The 19,769-nt window shown below is 41.2% G+C and overlaps 2 protein-coding genes across 3 annotated transcripts in view; both read left to right on the top strand.

Moving 5' to 3' along the window:
- LOC140921585 (cytochrome P450 4F4-like) overlaps window positions 1-8,960 on the top strand; it is a 20,663-nt gene extending 11,703 nt beyond the window's left edge. The window contains exons 5-14 of the mRNA XM_073371586.1: window positions 542-604; window positions 1,567-1,699; window positions 2,698-2,763; window positions 4,343-4,430; window positions 5,332-5,434; window positions 6,136-6,266; window positions 6,956-7,020; window positions 7,514-7,596; window positions 8,213-8,278; window positions 8,592-8,960. Of these exons, the coding sequence (XP_073227687.1) occupies window positions 542-604; window positions 1,567-1,699; window positions 2,698-2,763; window positions 4,343-4,430; window positions 5,332-5,434; window positions 6,136-6,266; window positions 6,956-7,020; window positions 7,514-7,596; window positions 8,213-8,278; window positions 8,592-8,703 (910 nt within the window). The 3' untranslated portion in view covers window positions 8,704-8,960. The remainder of the gene's footprint in view (window positions 1-541; window positions 605-1,566; window positions 1,700-2,697; window positions 2,764-4,342; window positions 4,431-5,331; window positions 5,435-6,135; window positions 6,267-6,955; window positions 7,021-7,513; window positions 7,597-8,212; window positions 8,279-8,591) is intronic.
- A 1,315-nt stretch (window positions 8,961-10,275) lies between these two features.
- Window positions 10,276-18,703, top strand: LOC140921446 (cytochrome P450 4F4-like). 2 transcript variants are annotated; one of them, XM_073371443.1, is made up of 14 exons: window positions 10,276-10,553; window positions 11,794-11,983; window positions 12,824-12,951; window positions 13,047-13,165; window positions 13,266-13,328; window positions 13,877-14,012; window positions 14,119-14,181; window positions 14,737-14,824; window positions 15,136-15,238; window positions 15,739-15,869; window positions 16,135-16,199; window positions 16,639-16,721; window positions 17,626-17,691; window positions 18,516-18,703. In XM_073371443.1, the coding sequence occupies exons 1-14, from the start codon at window positions 10,356-10,358 to the stop codon at window positions 18,625-18,627; spliced, it is 1,545 nt and encodes a 514-aa protein (XP_073227544.1). In that variant the 5' UTR covers window positions 10,276-10,355; the 3' UTR covers window positions 18,628-18,703. The 2 variants fall into 2 exon arrangements, with proteins under 2 accessions (XP_073227544.1, XP_073227543.1); XM_073371442.1 differs by having other exon boundaries at window positions 14,116-14,181.
- Window positions 18,704-19,769: the final 1,066 nt, after the last annotated feature.

Genomic DNA, 19,769 nt, shown 5'->3' with positions numbered 1-19,769 from the left:
CAAGAATCACTTACACACTCTTTTAAAATAATTTTAGAAAATCTCTCAGAAAAGTAAGTAACAGGTATTTTATAGGGTTACCTCGCACTACTTTGAAGAAAATGGGATTGCAAAAGTTTTTTTAGGCCGCTTTCTTCCCGTTTTTGAGTCTTTTCCGGACCAAAACAAAAAGGCCATGACCCCTCCCCCCCCAAGGGAACAATGTGCCTCCCTTCGTGCATATTTGAGTGGGGTCCATAGCTTTAAATAATTAGTGCAACTAGTACTATCACTGTGCCGAGTTTGATGCTTTTACCCCAAAGTGCACAATTCAGCTATTTTTTTACACCATATGGCTGGACTATAATTGTTTCAAGAGAAAGTGTTTCAAAAAAAGTAGTTCCAAGTTTTCATGTGTGCACCCGACGCTACCCGAAAAAAGTTTACTTTTTTCACAGTTATTTTCCTTTATTAAGTCTCGGAGAGGCGAAATATTTACCGAAGAAATCAAAGAAGGTTAAAAAGCCAATTAATTGTGACGCCTTTTTTTTTTCTCATTTAGAGTCCAAGACCCATACATCTCTGTTGTCTTCGAAGCTTCAAATCAGATTCTAAACAGACTTATGTAAGACATTTATTTCATTTATCTGATGCAGTCAAAGCTCTCGTAAGCGACCGCCTCGAAGTGGTCGAATGTAGACTGAGCTTTTCGTTTGCGAGAATTTGCTTTAGTAAATGACTGTGTGATACGCTTGTTGAGGAGTCGCTTGCAAGAGCTTACGACAAATAAAGCTTGGCATACTGTGTATGCTTTCAGGTAAAATAACCTGATTGAAAAGTCTCTTTTTATTAAGGATCACTTCTAAAGTTAACGGACCTTGTAGTGGCGTCATGCCAGCTGCAAAACTAAGATAACTAAATGTCTCACAGATTCCACAAGGCTAAGGTTTATTGGGCAAACTCTTACAGCGATCCTGTTGTACTGGACGTGTTGGGGCGAACGCTTACTCAATGTGCCGACCTTTCCTGAGCGGTCGCTTCCCGGGGTCGCTTACAAGAACGTAAAAACAAAGTAAAAAAAGCCGGCCGATGATTCACAAAGTGGCCGCAGTCACTTACTGGAGCTTTTCATTACAGAGCTTCGATCACATTTGAAACCAGGTTTCACAATGTTGGTATTAAATAGAGCTGGTCGCTTACGAGCGTGATCTCAGAACAACATCGTCATAGGCATCGGTTGACCGAAGAGAAGTCGGCTGTAATTCGTCTCCAGCTGGCTCGGTCTTGGGCAGTGCACACGATGTCATCGCCTGAAAAATGCTTATTGGGGTCGTTACATTCCCGAACCTGGCTGGAAAAGGAAGTAAGCGTCCTCCCTGGGGGTCTTCTCCCGTGTGAGAGCTCATACAACGCACAGATGTTAGCGGGTTCATCCTTCCCCATGCCGGAAAATGGCCAAGGAACTTGAGCGGATGTGAGATGACCGTAGATAGCAGAAAAGAACAACATTGCCATAAAACTATGATATTGCTAGTTTTGTTAGGGCCTTCACTAGTGAGTATAACTCTCATACTTGATATTTTCTAGGAATCCGCTTCATCATGCGGACGAAATCTATAAATTAACGCCGGCTGGAAGAAAGTTCTTCAAGAATGGTGATATTGCAAAATCCAAAGCACACCAAGTTGTAAAAGCTAGAAGGAAAGCCCTACAAGACGATGTGAGTAGAACATTTCGTTCTTTTTTTTATAAAGATTTTTTCCGGAAGTTTCAAGAAAAATACTATTTTTTACCTTATCAAGTTTTCTTATTATCCTTTCTTTCTTGTATTGGCGTAGACTTAAATGACCGGAAAACAGCGGCTTCGTAACTGAGCTTACGGGGCCAAATATTTAATCGAAGTCCAACTTAAGCCGGGGTTTAACGAATATTTGAACCTCCAGATCTCTTCTTTGGTGGGTTGTTTTAAGACGATAAATGCTTTTCTAGTCCTCTCTATATGCTTTCATAAAACTGTTCACAATAAATGATGTTTAGATAAAATCGTTGGGCAAATTGAAAATGACTTAGAACGCGGTTTTGTTAAACACTGGCTAAACTACGCTTAAATATTTGGCCCATATATACTTCACGCGACGAACTGCCTACCGCAAAGAATCATTATTGGATAGTCCAGCCCCGGCTGTGTTTAATTTTTAAGCATTAATCAACTTCCTGCAAATTGTAAAATGTTTGTTGAAAAATAGACAAGTTTACGAGGCTTGCTAGTTCTTGTTGCCAAGTCTTCTAGCTCCTCCCCCTTTTATTTATTTTTTTTCTTTTTATTTTCTTCTTCATTTTTATGATTTTCCTTTTGTTTGCCTGTTTGTTTGTTTGTTTGATTTTCCCTTTTGGCTAAACAAATTGCTTTGGGGGCCATGCCTTCAACGCATTGAAGATTTCACTTCGTCTATTTGGCCCGGCAGACGGGCTTGAACCCTAACTGGTTCCCAGTCGTCTCTCGTCTTCTTTACAACATGCGCACTGGAGGCGCGGGCGAAAAATAACGAAGTGCCACCGGCAAAAAAGGCATCCTGGCAAGGTTGTGGGATCATTTTCAAAAGAAGCATCATCTAAACAGCCACAAAGGTCGTAGTTGTACTTGCCCCTGCAGATTTAGAAGACAACCCAACCAAAACATTTCCTTATGCAATGTTTATTTTTTTTATCTCTCACCAGGTAGAGAAAGAAAACCTGAGGAAAAAGAAACATTTGGACTTCCTCGACATTCTTTTAGAGGCTAAGGTATCAGTTGATTTCTTTCATTGGAAATTTCAGATCATGATACGTTTTTGGGAAACTGCCCACCTACCCCTTCCCTAAGCCAACATTTTGCCCTTTATTACATCCACTTTGAAATCACTGGCTATCCGTGCAATCTGATTGGCTCTCAGCGGTGTGATTTATTCCTAAATCGCACCATTTTTTGCTCTAAATCGCATCTGTTCCAAATCGCGTCATTCATGTTCTAAATCGCATCATTTCTGTTTTAAATCGCACCATTTTTGTTCTATATCGCATAATTTCTGTTTCGAATACAAAATGAGATGAAAAAGCCTTTCTGTTTCCGCTTTTAAGAAACCGGCTACTCGATCAATAAAATATTAGTACTGACTAAATTCTGCGATTTCAAAATGGATGTAATAAAGTGGTAATTGAACTTCGTGTCGTGCAATTTTGGTCTGAAATCATACTTGTGATTTCAAATCGAACTCGCGCTGCGCGCTCGTTCGATTTTGAAACCACGCGTTTGATTTGAGACCAAATTGCACTCGACTCAGTTCAATTACCATTATAAAACATACCACCACTAGATTAACCAAACAGCAATCAGGGGGAATTAAGAATACTCTCCCGTGGGTATTTTTACTTAGGCCCCGTTTATATGGAGAAAGGCTCCCGCGGGTAGAAGGGTCACCCACCCTCCCCTCCCGCCTATCCGGGTCACCCGTTTATATAAACAGTTTGGCTTTCCCAGCCAAACTAGGTCCACTCGGTCAAGGCCAGTGTGCGCGAGCGCTGTTCGCTCGGACAAAGAGGTCAACTTTTTTTTCATATAATTGCTCTCTTAACTTGACTTGGCTGGGAGGGTGACCCCGGAAGGTGTACTCCCTTATATAAGGTATATAGGTATGTGCCACCCCTAAGGGTATAGTTTTTGCGCCGTTTGGGTCTAAAAACGGGTATAGAGTTTTACCATTTGGTCTGGAATTGGGTATGGTTTTCGAGAGAACTACGGGAGTGTATAAACGTATTTGTACTACGGGAGTGTATAGACGTATTTGTCGCTTCAAACCCAAATAAAAAAGAAAGAAAAGATTAACATGTGAATTCGAAATGGATTTTAACAAAACTTTATGTTGGCGTTCTAATCTAAGTAACTGATGGCATAATTTCATAGAAGCTAAGTCTGAAAATGGTTATATAACGTTATGGATTTTAGAGGCCAGGTCCTGAAAACCGTTGTGGAAAATGACATTTTTAGTCTGAAAAAGGGTCAGGATTTGGAGGACCGGACGGCGCACCCCTACAAAGAATTCCCAGGAGTACCACAGGGGTGACCCTTATACCTAGGACAGGTTTATGATAGGCTATTAAGGGCTATAGAATTCTGTACTCAGAGTTAATTCAAGCGAACCATTACGAGTCAGTGTTCCACGTAAATCACTTTAGGCAGCCCTTATAACCCGTCCAACGGGGTTCTGAACGACAGAATCTAATGTTGACATATATGCCTGGTACTTGAAAAATGGAAAGCAAAACCGCGTATCCAGCATTTAAAGCTATTCATAAAGATGATACTTTAATGTGCTGTTTTTCTCAGGACGAAGACGGGAATGGTTTAAACGATGAAGAAATTGTCGGAGAAGTAATGACGTTTTTGTTTGCTGGTCATGACACAACCGCCAGTGGTATGTGCATAAGAGAGTTTTATTTGCGGACTTCATTGTTACGGGCAATGTTTTTGGTCATCACCACCACTACCACCACTCCCGCCATCATCGTCATCATCATCATTATCATCACCACCACTGCCACCACCCCCAACACAATCACCCCAACCACCATCATCATTATCATCATCATCACCACCACCACCACCACTACCACCACACCCACCATCACCATCACCACCATTACCGCCACCATTATCATCGTCATCATATCATATCATTCTCGTCACTACCACCGCTATCCCCACCCCCACCATCACCATCACCACCACCACCACCACCACCACCACCACTTCCATCACCACCACTACCATCACCACCACCACCACCACCATCACCATCATCGTCATCATGATCATCATTATCTTCACCACCACCACTACCACCACGTCCCCCACCAACATCATCACCACCATTATCATTACTACCACTACCACGATCATTACCATCATCATCATCACCAGTATCATCACCACCACCACTACTACTACCACTACCACTACCACTACCATCACCATCACCATCATCATCGTCATCATCATCATAATCATCACCACCGCCACTGCCACCACGTCCCCCACCATCATGATCACCACCATTATCATCACCACCACTACCACCACCATCACCATCATCATCTTCAACATCACCATCATCATCATCATCATCATCACCACCACCACAACTACCACCACACCCACCATCACCATCACCACCATTACCGCCACCATTATCATCGTCATCATCATCATTATCATCATCATGTTGCGAATCTCCTCATGCTTATTAGCCGCGATGCAGGTTCATCGCTTTGAAACCAAGACTCGCCGATCAATTTTTACCTTAAATGTTTTCTTAGTGATCTGCTGGACTTTATACAACTTTGCAAAGTACCCTGAACATCAAGAGAAATGTCGGCAGGAACTGGATGAAGTTTTAGGAGACAATCTTGACTTAGACTGGTAGGAGCTAATAGTTATATCCAGCATATCATGATAATTACACCAAAGGTTTTCTCTCACACCATTTTACAGACCACTTTCTCCTCATTGTAGAGATGTGACCATATCTAAGGTTTAAAGGTAGTTTAGTGGTTTTTTGTAGCGATCAAGCCGAGTTAAAGGTTTCTTCTTTATTAGTGCGAGGTGAAACGTCCTGGCAGACAAGAATTAGAGAGACTGGACTTGTTATAATGTGTCTACCTAAGACGAGGACAGAGAAGTCAGTTCAAAATCGCTCCACAATTGCCTTCTCCCAAACTTCTTACGGGTCTTGCACCCCTTTTTGCAGGTGCCGCCGAGGCGGTTTGATAAGTCTTAAGCTCGCTGCCTCTGCCAAATGCATTTTGCTGCCAAAACATGTCCACGCCTCCACTGTTTTCCCCCAGAAATGACGTCTGAGAAACAAGCGCAGCAATTCCATTCTGATGACGTGTCACTACTCAGATCTGGGTGGTGCTTCTGATTAGTTGAAGTAGATTTCCCTCGAGGTGCAACCAATGAGAAGCACCACTCAGATCTGGTTAGTAACACGTTATTAGTATGGGATTTCTACGCTCGCTTCTCAAAAGTCATTTCACAGGGAAACCAGTGGTGGCGCCTCGAAATGTCGACTGTTTTCTCTAGGTACCTTATGAATACGCTTGTTCTGATGTTTTTAACAGGCAACAGCTGGGAAAACTGAAATACTTGCTCATGTGTATTAAGGAGTCAAGCAGGATCTTTGCGCCAGTGCCAATGACCGGTCGCACTCTGGACAAGGCTTATGAAATAGATGGTCATCTTATACCTGAAGGTAGCGGCCACAGGCACACCAAGCTCCGCTGATAGAGAAGAGTCAGTAGCCCTTACGGCTACCTTCACACGCGGTAACGGACGAATTTCGCCCTGTTGAAAATTTCTGAGTTTAGATGTTTTATCCCCACGGAACCATCCTAACTGTACGAAAAATTAGACGCCTAGCCGTTCAAATTTCCATTTGAACGAAGTGAAAATATAGAAATGAGCAAAGAGTCCAGTGAAATTTTTCAGCCGGCCGAAAATTCGTCCGATGCCTTGTGAATGTAACATAAGTTCCAAACTTTTGGGACGCAGGTTGAGACTTCGCACAAAGACGTGATGCGTTCGGATTCGACCGTTTTGCGAAATCTATCCTCGTGGCAAAATCTCCAAGAAAGGAAAAATCACTTCTGCAAGATTACAAGGTTATTACTTAAACAGGATTCTAGCAAGTGTCATCTTTGATTATACCTTCTTAAAGGATTTAAGTTGCTTACAAGTCAGTTGCACCTTCAAGTAGAGGCAGACAAGGAGGGTCATTTTCCTTTGAACAAGGCAGGATATAAAAGACAATAATAAGTGTGATAATCAACTTGTGAGCCAGTATTGGGCAAGTTACTCATTTACAGCTTTGGCATGCCTCGATGTGCCTAACTACGACAAATACGACCTTGCAAAATCCTTCACCGTGGTTTATCTTTTCAGGTACTTGGGTGATGACAAATACATACGCTCTGCATCACAACCCGCACGTTTGGAAAGACCCAGAGGTTGGTTGCTGTATTTTATCAGTTCTGTGCTAGCCTTTTAAAGTAGTTATGCTAATAATTTGGGGACACGTTTCAGCTTGATCGGATGGGATACAAGGGCCACCACTATCACTTTAATTCAATTTCCAAAGTTGTCCTGTAATCTAACAACCAGCCTTCCACTTACAAGATGAAGGGATGTAGGCTGATGCAGCTCCTTTGAAAAACAAGGAAGTGACCAAACAACTGCTTTTGAGCAATTTTTCCTGCTAACATAAACTGTCAATCGGTAAAAACAACGCATTAGTACGTTTTTAAGATTCAGTCACAGTCTGATCTCAGTACAAAACAAGTTTTAACCGTTTTCATTAAGTTCTTACAAGTTAAGGCCTCATATTGCGAAGGTGCTTCCTCAAATATCTTTTTGGCGAAAGTAGGCAGCTCAGATCGAAATTAACATCGCCTATATCAAAAGTCACTAATTATTTTTCTGTCTTTGTTTGATATTCTGTAGACCTTTGATCCATTGCGCTTTACAAGTGAGAACTCAAAGAACATGTCGCCGTATTCTTTCATTCCTTTCTCGGCCGGACCAAGGTAAGCTTCATCGTGAGTTATCTAGCTATATGACAGGGTTTAATGTTGAACTGTAGGTCTCTTCTGGTGTCAGTTGTGTGGGATTGGTTGATGTTATTCAAGGCAGCCATTAAGAAAGGCTCATTTCTGCAAAAGGTTTCAACGAAAATAAAGAATCTCGATGAAGGTTTCGCAGCGCGAGTCGGCTTTTCACATGGGCTCATATAAACATGGTCTTGTTTACATCATTTGCATGTGTCAAATGTAAGCATGCGCAGTAGCCGTGACACGGCTCCTTTAACAAATCATGTATAATTAACTCTTTGCCCACCAAAACGATCCCAGAGATTTCTGCGTCGAATGCTTGTACCCATTCTCTTTTATAGTCTCTATAGGGTCAATCATCATCATCATCTATTTCTTTGTTTTTCCACACCCCATTTTGAGGTCCTGATATATTAAGAGGTCCATTTTTAATTTGTTGAGTATATTGTTTTATGATTTGGTTAAGGGAAAACAGCAGATAAAACAAAAGAATAACAGACCCCACCCCTAGACGACAATCCGAACCCAATCATTAGTCAAACTGGATTTTTCCTACACGCCGAAATTCTTTTTTTGTCTCTGTTTGACACAGGAACTGCATTGGCCAAACCTTTGCCCTGACCGAAGTAAAGATTACTGTGGCCATGATACTTCGCAAGTAAGTGTAACTTAAAACAATTTTTTACGCGTAGGAACGGAGAGGTGGCTTGTCAAATGAAACCAGTGCAGTCGATTTGGATTTAGAACCCAGATAACACCTAAACTTCCTAAGTTAAAATTTTCAGCCGCTATAAAGTGCTTTTTCGCAAAGTATTGTCTTTGGATATATCTTAACTTAGAAGGTCTTCATTGTGGATCCCGCTCCAGGTCTAAAAATTAGCATTACTGATTTTTCAGCGGAGGGGATGTTTGTAAATGGGTGGGGAGCCCATATTGTTCTTAAATTGATTGTTTTACTTTTCTTAACGCAGGTTCAAGTTATCCCTTGATCCCGAAAACGTCGTCCCAGTGGATGATCTGATTCCTGAACTTATTTTACGGTCCAAGAATGGAATACGGATTAATATCTCACCTCGCATTTAATGATGTAAAACCAATCTTCAGGGTCATAACATCTTGTAAATATCATATTTTAGTAAAATCCAACTAGTGGTCTATTATCAATGCTGCGTTCTGATTGGTTGAACTACTACTAGGCTATATGTTATAGCCCACTAGTAGCGAAAAGCGCCAGCTTTGAAAACCAAAACAGTGGCGGCTGAATCGTGTTTCGCTAGCTAAAGTTGTTTTGTCTTGATGTTTTTGACTAACTAGTTGGATTTTACTAAAATAATTATTGCTCTCGCCCTCATGGCCTCTGAGTCAATAGCCCATCAGGCCTTCGGCCTCATGGGCTATTGACTCAGAGCCCATTCGGGCTCGATGAATAATTGTTAAATATTTCCTCCTTTACCCACAAGTAGAGAAAGTTTTCTCTACTAGTTTTTTTTTTAGTTTATCGCTCTGTCCTTCATAGAGTGACGAATAACTCTGACTCATTGTTATTCTACATACTGTAGTTCCAGTTAATGAAATCTTTTGTACAAAAACAGTGTTTTTGCTTATTGTATGGCTACAATAGTACGTGCGCTCTGATTGGCTGTTTTCTTGTAATAACCTAGCATTACTAGCTATGTGTCTAAGGCACATACAATCCGTGTTTAACTTGATATATAGTGGACATCCTTAAGGACATGACAGCTGTCTTTTCCGACGTCGGCGAAATAACTGAAAATAGTAATTAGTCTTGGTTCCTATTTCTCGTATAATAATAGCATTTCACAGAGGGCTGAATAGTGGTGCAATTTCGATACTTTAAAATTCAGCATCATGGAACGAGCCCAGTGGAAAATACAAGCAAAGAAAATAAATACCAGGATCCGTATCAGCCCTTATGCATGTCTACGTAAAACGAGCAAATTTCATCACCAAGCCTCATTTTTGCATAAATGAATTCCCAAGGCAGTAGAGTTGAAAGAATACGCACGCACAAAAAGTGCCAATTCGAAGAATGTTGCTTACAAACGAAGCTTGTTGGTGAAAGTTGCCGTATGACGCAACCTGATAATTCTGTACTTCAAAAATGGCTGCTATGGGTTTCCTTTTTTTACCATGCAACAATATTTTCTTATGTAACTACGTAATATTTTTCATAATAAACAGTATGGTAAAAGAACGCTTGTAGATATGAAATTTATCTTTTAGACTGGTCTTCAAATCGATTCGAAACTCGACGATAAATTCTCTCTGACCCCCTCATGGGCCCACATGTTTTCCTCTACATCTATAAGTTCAAGCTTATTTTAGTATTTTAAAGGAAAATGTGAAGACATCTCTACTCGCAAATAGCGGGGCTAATTTAAGCGGGCAGAACAAATAAGATAGTTTATTACAATAAATTGTTTATTATTTGCGTTGTACTTTCAATGCCTTTTGTATGACGAACAAAAGACTTGCCCTACTTAAAACAAAGGGCTGACCTAATTTGTCAATCGTTTAATGAAACTTTACTTTGGGGGTCAAATCAAGGGAAATTGTGTACAGTATACTTTGTAAATTCAAAACAAGATCTCGATTGAAACACCAAAATTTTACCGTAAACTGCGTTGATTTGGAAAGAAGAATAACGCTGGACTTAAAGATTACACCGAACAATTAAGAAGAAGTCCAAGATTTGCGTTCACTTAAATTCCAAAATGGTCGAGGTAACGGATGATGTTTTGAGAATTTTACCTGCGTCATATTCACTGTGGATTGCATTGATTTTATCCGTGGGAGTCTACTTCCTCGTCAATTTTGGGATTGGATGTTTTCGACAACGGAGGCGTGCTGCAAAATCTGTTGCTGGTATTCCTGGCCCACCGGGGCACTGGCTAAAGGGACACCTTGACTACGTAAGTTCTAATACTCTTTAATCATCGATAATTTAGTGTGCGCTCACCTTGTCAGGGGAGGTTGTTTGGTGGCAGACTCGATAAGACTCGAATCAGGATCAGCACATGGTGATGAATCAAGATCAGGACCGATTTTCAGAATTTGACAAAGCAGAAATGAGCTCAGGGATTTCGTAGCAAAGAGAGATTAAAGGAGATTCGAGTCCCTTAAATAAAAAATTCCACTTGCACTTGGATTTAAGAAAAGAGGCGTCGCAAGGGAGGGGTGGGGAGGGATGGCGGTCTACCATTAAGTGGCCGGTGAACACCGCATCCGAGGCAAAATTATAGATGTCTTGGGTGTAACTCCCCGAAGGGTATTGTTTTTTAGTCCTTTCATGCCTAAAACAAGCACGCTTTTGTAATGAAAATGGTATATGCAAGATACAGAACTTCCAAAGTATGATCAGCTAATAATCACAACTTCGAATTTACTGCTTTTAAAAACCTATCACAGAGTAGAGTAGATAAAGCGCCGATCTCACAAAAGTGTTGCCATTCTAAAAAGACATGGAACACCTTTAAACGGTCCTCACGTGTCATTAAATGTACGAACATTATTTTTGATAAGTAATCTACGAAACGCTCGTCATAAATCATTTTTACAGTTTTTAAAGGTTTTTTGGGAGCGTCTCTTATGAATTGGAGAAACTTCACTTCCATCACCCAAAACGGGTAATATTATCACTTTCAGTAATGACTCCGGGGGGGAAGTACTCCCTTAGATAAGCTATATAGGTATGTGCCGCCCCATGAGGTAAGGGTTTTTGCGCCGTTTTGGTCTGAAAACTGGTGTGGTTTTCGAGGGAACTACGGGAGTGTATTAACGTATTTATCGTTTCAATTCCATATGAGTAAGAAAGAAAGAGAAATATGGGAATTCGAAATGGATTTGAAGAATTTTTTTGTTTGTGCTGTAATCTAAGTAATGATAACATAATTTCTGGCAACAGGTATAGATTTTATAGGTCTGGTCTGAAAACGGGTGTGGAAAATTATATTTTTTGGTCTTAAATCGGGTCAGGAATCCCACTAATGATTGGAATCCGGAATCCCGCTAACGATTGGGATCCTTAGACTAAGTTCCACTGACAAGGAGTCCAAAATCAAGTACCTGGAATCCAGAATCCAAGATCCAAGATTCCCTCACGTGTGGCGGTATAGTCATATTACTAATTTCTATGGACTATTCTGTCGACAGGCGCGGTTCGATGGAGCCGGACTTAAATTCCACGTTAAGTGTGCAGCTGAGTTTAAGACGTGTTACAGGCTCTGGTTTGGGCCTCTCAGGTCAGCGGTGATCATCTGTCACCCGGACACCATCAAAGTGATTCAGTCAAGCAATGCGCCCAAAGAAAGATTTGTGTATGATTTTGTCAGACCATTTCTTGGTAAGGGTTAGCCTAAACAGTTTTGATTGGTAGGGCTACAAGTTTTCTATAATTCCGTTTCCTACACTATCTCAAAAACACAGAACCCAAAAAATTATGTGCATCTTTACCTACTGCAAAACACTGTTAACTTCTCTTATAAGCACCCCCCTCTTCCTCTCCGCCAGTTAACCTACCAGTAAACAACAACAAAAAATATACATCCGGTTAAAGCCCCCAGGGATAGAAGCCCTTCCCACTTATAAGCCCCCCCCCCCCCCCCCGCCAGTTATAGGCCCATTTACCTGTAAACAACAAAAAATAAGCATCCGGTTAAAAGCCCCCAGGGACAGAAGCCCTCCCCTCTTATAAGCCCCCAGAGATAGAAGCCCCCCGCTGGCATGTATTGAAATTCGATTTTTACGACATTCTGAAGCTTAGAAAAGCGAGTAAATTCAAAAACTATTTGAATCAGCACCGCTATGTAGCACTTTGAAACGCTAGTCCGGTAATAATCCCCCCGTATATAAGCTCCCCTTCCATGATCCTTCCTAAAGCCCCTGAAAAAGTAGTAAGTACTGAAAAGCTTTCATTTGAATAGTCACAGTTCAGGATCTCATTCAGACTCAAAAGTTAAAACATCCACCATGTACAAAATGGTAAATATTGGGAGGGAGTAAGGGGGTCCAACCTACTTCCGCTCGTCATTTAAGCACTGTTCAGTAATTCCCCTCTATCTCTCCCGCTTCCCAACCTATAGGGCAAAATGTACAGCCCAGTAGCTATTCTGGGTCTGTCACACTTTACGAAGTCTAGACTACTCGGCCTTTAATCAGATACCCTACTGGTTTTTTTTCCCAGGGGATGGTCTGGTGACATCCGAAGGAGAAAGATGGTTCCGTATGAGAAGGCTTCTTACTCCAGCTTTTCACTTTGAAATTCTCAAACCATACGTTCGGGTTTTTCAGGACTCTACAGATGTTCTCTTGGTATGATCTCAGTTCAAATACTGTTGCAACAAATGCGTCAAGTGTCACGGGAATTGTAGCTTGCATAACCTCGATCTTTCAATTGTTTTTTTCAGAAAAAGTGGTCCTCGCAGGGGAGTAGTGAGGTGGAGTTGTTCCATCACGTGAGTTTGATGACGCTGGATTCTATCCTCAAATGTGCTCATAGTTACGTAAGCAACTGCCAAACACAAGAGTAAGTGATGAGCCTTAAGCGTGTGTTATTACTAACGCTAATAACTAATCAAATGAGCTAACGTTGTTTCTTGTGTTGCTTCTTTTTTTCTCTTGTTTAGGGACCAAGACCCATATATCGCTGTTGTCTACGAAGCTTCAAATCAGATTCTTAACAGGCTCATGTAAGACATTCATTTCACGCTTTGTTCGCTTTTATTCTTTTTATACACAAGGTAACCAGGATTTCGGAAAGGGAGAAATTTTTTCTTTGGAATCCAGAAATGCACTCAGGGAATCTGGAATCCTGCTATTGGAATCTGGAATCCCGGATCCACGTTCCACTGCCAAGGAATCCGAAATCGAGTTCCTGGATTCCAGAATCCACAGTGTGGAATCCAGGATCCAAGACTTACATGGGGCGAAGAGAAAAAATCAGCATCATGGACGTTCAATATCAAATATGTAGGCTGACATAACGCTTGCTAGTTAAAGTGATTTTTCGTCAAGACAGTATCAAACTTCCTGCCTGGCACTCCCCTCTCTTCCCTTTGATAGTTTCATCATCAACACCCCCCGCCCCCACCCACAGAGTCTGGGACGGTCGGTCAATTACCTGTTAACCAAACTAGAAAACGTTAACCATATGGGGCCTTACCCCATACAAGGGGCGATTCTTTGATTTTTTACTCATCCATGTTGGTTTCACGCGTACCATTTTCTAATATAACAGGAATCCTCTTCATCATGCGGACGAAGTCTATAAACTAACCCCCGAAGGAAGAAAGTTCTTCAAGAATTGTGATTTTGCGAATACCAAAGCACACCAAATTGTCAAAGCTAGAAGGAAAGCGCTTCATGAAGACAATGTGAGTACAAATTTAATCATTTGCGTCATTTCAAAATAAAACTTGTCGAAAACGTTTCCTTGTTTAACAGTTCTCTCATATATAAGAGTTTCTCTTTCCCCAGCAGGAAGATAAAAAACTGAGGGAAAAGAAACATTTGGACTTTCTCGACATTCTTTTGAAGGCTAAGGTAAGGGGATCTTGTTCAATGAAAATTTTACTATCTAACTTTAGACATCCATAGGTCATTCTTTCTTCCCCAAAAAGTCCTAAGACTTAGGGGAAGGCATCTGAATACAGTCCTTTCAGTAGGCAACTCTCACTTTGTTGAGCACTGGCCCGACGACGCAAGACAAGGTGCTAGCTTCGTCTAGAATTTACTGAGATTGCTTTCACAAACGAATTAATTGATGGAAAAAGTAGAAACTACCGTTTAGGAGTTTGAAATTCCAAAATCTTCGAAAGCCTACCTACAGATTCCCATAATTAAAAAGCTCGCTCTCTTGGCGCTTGCACATTAATTTTGCCTCTTTCCAATTTAGCCCGGCTACGGTGCATCTGATGTAAGATTTCTTCATGAGTTTTACGCTATGCATCGCGAAAACTCTTTAATCATTTTTTTTTCTGAACCAGTTCGATTTTTCACACTTGTGAAGGTCAATACTTAATTGCAGTGACTTCTTTCAGTTTTTGTTTGGCATTGACAATTAAAGGGATATTAGCTACTTTGTTCTCTTTGTCTCAGGATGAGAACGGAAAAGGGCTGAGCGATGAAGAAATTGTTGGTGAAGTTATGACGTTCATGTTTGCTGGTCACGACACAACTGCTAGTGGTATGTATACGAGGGAGATAGTTTTATTTATTTTTTTTGCTTTGATGTCGTTCATATTTTGGTCTTAGTGATTCATGTTTGCATCTTACTGTTCATTAGTGTTATCGTAATCATCATCAGTGTCATCACTACCATTTTCTCCTCCTCCTCCTCCTCCTCTTCCTCATCAAAGTCGTAATCATCGACATCATCATCATCATCATTATCATTATTATTACCATAGTAATCATGCTCAGGACTACATTTTGAGCATTTCCCCTACGGAGGAATCACTTCACGCCCATCACTATTTACCTTAAACTTTTCCTTAGTTATTGCATGGACTTTATACAACTTAGCAAAGTATCCCGATCATCAAGAGAAATGCCGACAGGAAGTCGATGAAGTGGTTGGGTTCAATCAAGACTTAGACTGGTAAGAAAGTATCTAGTAACAGTCATTCAAAAAATGACCTAACCTTCTGTGCTGAAAATTTTGCTCACAACTTTCTTATTTTCACATCTTACGAGCCTAGTGCCTGTTCTACTAGAGCTTATTCCTGGCTGCTCACAAACCCTCCGCTACACCAGAGATACCCAAGAGACTTCCATGTAGCCTAGGTTTAATTGGCGTTACTCTCGAACGTGCTTACCATCTTTCTTATACTTCTACTCAGAGTTTCACCAATGCCACCAATAGGGTTCTTCAATCCCGTACAGTGCATAATTTCAATCCCGAATCTCGCCCCCGTTTTGCTTTAAAATCCCGAGCTCCCGCATTCCAAGCAAATCCTGTATCCCGAAGAACCTGTCGGGGGCACTCTACTTAGGCATTTTCGTTCCCATAACCACTCCTTTAATTCGCGGCAAACGAGTATACGATGTTAATGTTACTCCAGCTACTTTTAATTGCGCATGCTCTGATTGTTTTAACAGGAAACACCTGAGCAAACTGAAGTACATGCTCATGTGCATTAAGGAGTCATGCAGGGTATTTGCCCCAGTCCCCATGATAAGTCGATCTTTGGACAAGACTTATGAAATAGACGGTCATCTTGTTCCTGAAGGTATATAGACACAATTGGAACAGGTCTTGTTAATTTTAAGTCCTGTTATACAGGGGTTGTAAATATCATAAAGTTCCACATGTTTCGAGTGTGAGATGTAAATTTATGAAGAAAACTCTCATAGGCTTTTCTTACGATTTTTCGCTAGATAAATTAATTTGTTCGCTTTTACTGCACTCGTCTGCCTTTCGTAATTTTCACTTCTGATTTAAATCTTAGTCTTTTGGCAAACGTCTTAAAAAAGGAAAATATTGCTCCATTTCAGGTTCCTGGGTGATGACAAATATATACGCCCTGCATCACAACCCGCACGTTTGGAAGGACCCAGAGGTTGGTCGATGTATCTTGATCAAATAAAAACCAGAAAGAGTCTTCGGTCAAATGTCGTGTACAGTCGACTCTCTCTTAACGAACACCTCTATAAGACGGACACCTCTGTAAAACGGACACTTAGAGTTGGTCCCTGCCTTTCTTTACTCTCTTTATTTGACTCTCTATAAGACGGACACTTTGTGCCGGTCCCAAAGGTGTCCGTCTTAGAGAGAGTTGACTGTAATCTAGCAACCACACTGCGCTGATGGATCTACAACTCGCTTTGAGTCACGTTTTCAAGTTTTTGTCCACTTTTGCCGAGAGGATAAGTTTTATTACTTTTCAAGAACTGCTACCTTTTCAAAAAGAGGCTATAACTTTCTAGAACAGATCAAAATCAACATCGCCCATATGAAAAATCATTCACTGCGTTTTTCCATTTTATATTATGATGTAGATCTTTGATCCATTGCGGTTTACAACTGAGAACGTAAAGGACATGTCACCATATGCTTTCATTCCTTTCTCAGCAGGCCCAAGGTAAGCGTTATGACAGTCGTTTGTTACTAATTGCTTGATAAGGTTTATTGTTGAGCTCCGTATATTTTCTCTGTTCTCAGTCGGGTTCCTGGTGAATAGGCCCTGAGGGAAAGGCCTAGAAGGAAGCCCTTAATTTAGACAAGAACGAGACCTAAATAGCCGAGAACACTCTCCCCTTTCCCTAATCTGAAGAGCTGGATGAATGTCCCTCCCTTTTCACTCCATGTCTGGATCCGCTCTTAGGTGTCTGGCAGCCGATACTCGTCCTTAGTCCATCATGACTTAAAAGTTGTTTCGTTAGCTAATTAGACAACTCCTTCGTGACGCCCAGTGGTGTTTGCAAAGGAGAAGAACTAACACTATTCCCAAATTCAGGAACTACAAGGAGAATGCCTACAAGGTTTCCCGCAACGATCTCTGGGATCATTTGGGTGGAAAAGCGTTAGTAAATGATTAGTCGCTTGAAATAGGGAAACCATTAACCAGTCATAAGTTACGTGCGTCCATCAGAACGATCCAAGAGATCATTTGGCTTACAGCTTTTACCCACTCTTCTCATAAGGTGTGAGAATTAGTTTTAAGTAGACTAATCAAGATAAAATCATAAGTGATACAAGGGTAGTTCCTTGCGCTCTATACTACTACATCCACGATACGATGGAATGGCATGGGGTGTAAGTAAAACGCCAGAGACGGGGTCCATTACTGTTTGTTGTTTGTTATTGTTGTTGTTTTTTTAGTTCGTTGTCCGTGTCTATGTTGGCTAGGGGGAAACTAGTAAGAGAAGTTGAAACAGAAGAATAATAGACCCCTTGGCAGTATTTTAATGACACCCGATAAATCGTCAAACCGCAATATTTTCCCTCTTGCGTACCTAATCTATTTCTTTATCTGTCTGAAATAGGAACTGTATTGGACAAAACTTTGCACTGACAGAGGTTAAGATTTCAGTAGCCATGATACTTCGCAAGTGAGTTTAACTTAGAACAGCTTTTACGCATGGAGACAAAATGAGTTCGCAAATCAGGCCAATGCTGGAGTTTGTTCGACCCAATTCCGAACCAGTGTCACGTGACACCTCAATCTGGTCGAGTCAAAAACCTCGTAGTAGACTTTTTAAGAGTCCTCCTATATCCATGGTTGGTTATGCCATTTTAAAGGACTTTTCATACTAATTGTTTGGCGCCAAATTCACAGGTCAAAAATTCCATCAGTGACGTCATGACAATTGACCAGTAGGAGAGTGATGGTTTTAGCCTGACGTAACCTGCTGATATTTGACGCCACTCCAGACACAACATATATCAGTCATTTTTCCCTCGTGAATTTATAATATAATTCAAATCCATTCAGGCAAAACAAGTGGACTCGCGACTTCGTCGTTTGCTCGGTTGCTGCGCGACCTCACTTATGCCCGCTTCGTTCACGTTTCCTCAATGAAGCTCGTTTGCTCGCTTTTAAGAATTTATTACAGGTCGACTTTGGCATGCAAGTCTAATCTCGCAGGTACTATTGAGGGAGCCATTGGCTGTCCAAGGCCTTTCTGTTCCCATTACTGGTTTATGAATCCTTACTTAAATGTGAATGAAGTTACGCATCAGGTACCTCAAGTCAGCTTCAAACGCTTTGATAAAAATGTTTATTGCCAGGAAGGACGAAATTTCTGTGGCTCAGTACTAACTGAAAGCGTTGTTGGCATGGAGGCGTTAAGCAGGCTTCAATCTCTCTCCTTGTTGAGTCGAAGGTGTTATTAATAAAAATAATTGATTGTTTTACTTTTCTCTTTAAACGCAGGTTCAAGTTATCTCTTGATTCTGCAAACGTCGTCCCAGTGGATGATCTGATTCCTGAACTCATATTACGCTCCAAGAATGGAATACGGATTAATATCTCAACCCGCATTTAATGATGTAAAATCAGTAACTCATGATCAGGGACGTAACATCTTTCATGATCTTTTAAGCCCGAGCTGAAAAAATCGTAGGGGGAAGGGCTCTTTCAGATAAAGAAAATACGGTCATAGTCAGTATCAATGATAATAACCTTTTTGACTTATTCATAAAGATCTCTACTACACGCATGTATAACCCTCAAGGTCAGTAAAGATGTGAGTACTTCTCTGTGTGTCTGCCTTGTGTGCACTAGGGCAAGGGATCAGACGTTCTGTCAGTATCAAAGATTGTAGATGTCATGTTTTTCTGCCTTATCATAGTGCAAAATCGTGTATCTTTAGAGTCGCAGTGGACACTGACCTTTGCGAGGAGAAAAATGGGCGCCGTGGTGGCTTTCTTAGTTGTAAGGTCTTCATAAAACAACCAGCGGCGTAGCTGCCTTTAAAGGTTGGTTTTCACTTGCGACGGAGTCGAAGTCGTAATCAGAAGCGTAGAACTTTACGATGTAGTGTAAACAGCGTTCTGATTCCGCTTACGACTCGGTCGTTTACGATCAAGTGAAAACTGGGTCGTCGGAGTCGTAAGCAGAAGCGGAAGAAATAAACCAATCACCAGGGCGGATAAAGGTTGGGCGGTGAAACGAGCGCGTCCGAGCAAAAAGGTGTGATGCAGTGGACTGGGGCTCTGCTTAGAAATGTCGCTTTTTTTCGACTTCGGTCAGGGCTTGCGATGTGGTTTGTACATCAGACACTGCCGCTGTCACTGAATTGTGGCGGCTTGATTTGTTTTCTTGCACTTCTTCCGCGTTCCTTTGTGCTGGTACGCTGTCTCCGAGAGGCAAATGTTGCTATTTTTTGCGGGAGGTTTAGTTGGAGTAGACAAACATCTCTTTCAAAGGGTTTCTTTTAGCGAAGAACCATGACTCTACCACTGAATTATATTTTCGTTCTGCTACTCGCCAATGTCGATGTTATTCTAAAACAAAAACAACTAAGTACTGACTAACACACGAAGGAAAACCTCATCCATGTCATCCACGGCAAAACTAAAAGACAGCAGATCGTGTATCATAACTAGATGACGTGTATTTTATAAATACGTGCAGCTCGTGCAAGGTGAAATTATGCTAATTTCAATCACCATCATCCTTCTTTTT

This window comes from Porites lutea, chromosome 12 (genome assembly GCF_958299795.1).
Source record: "Porites lutea chromosome 12, jaPorLute2.1, whole genome shotgun sequence".
NCBI lineage: Eukaryota > Metazoa > Cnidaria > Anthozoa > Scleractinia > Poritidae > Porites > Porites lutea.
The sequence above is the reverse complement of the archived record's forward strand: the minus strand, read 5'-3'. Positions and strand labels throughout refer to the sequence as shown.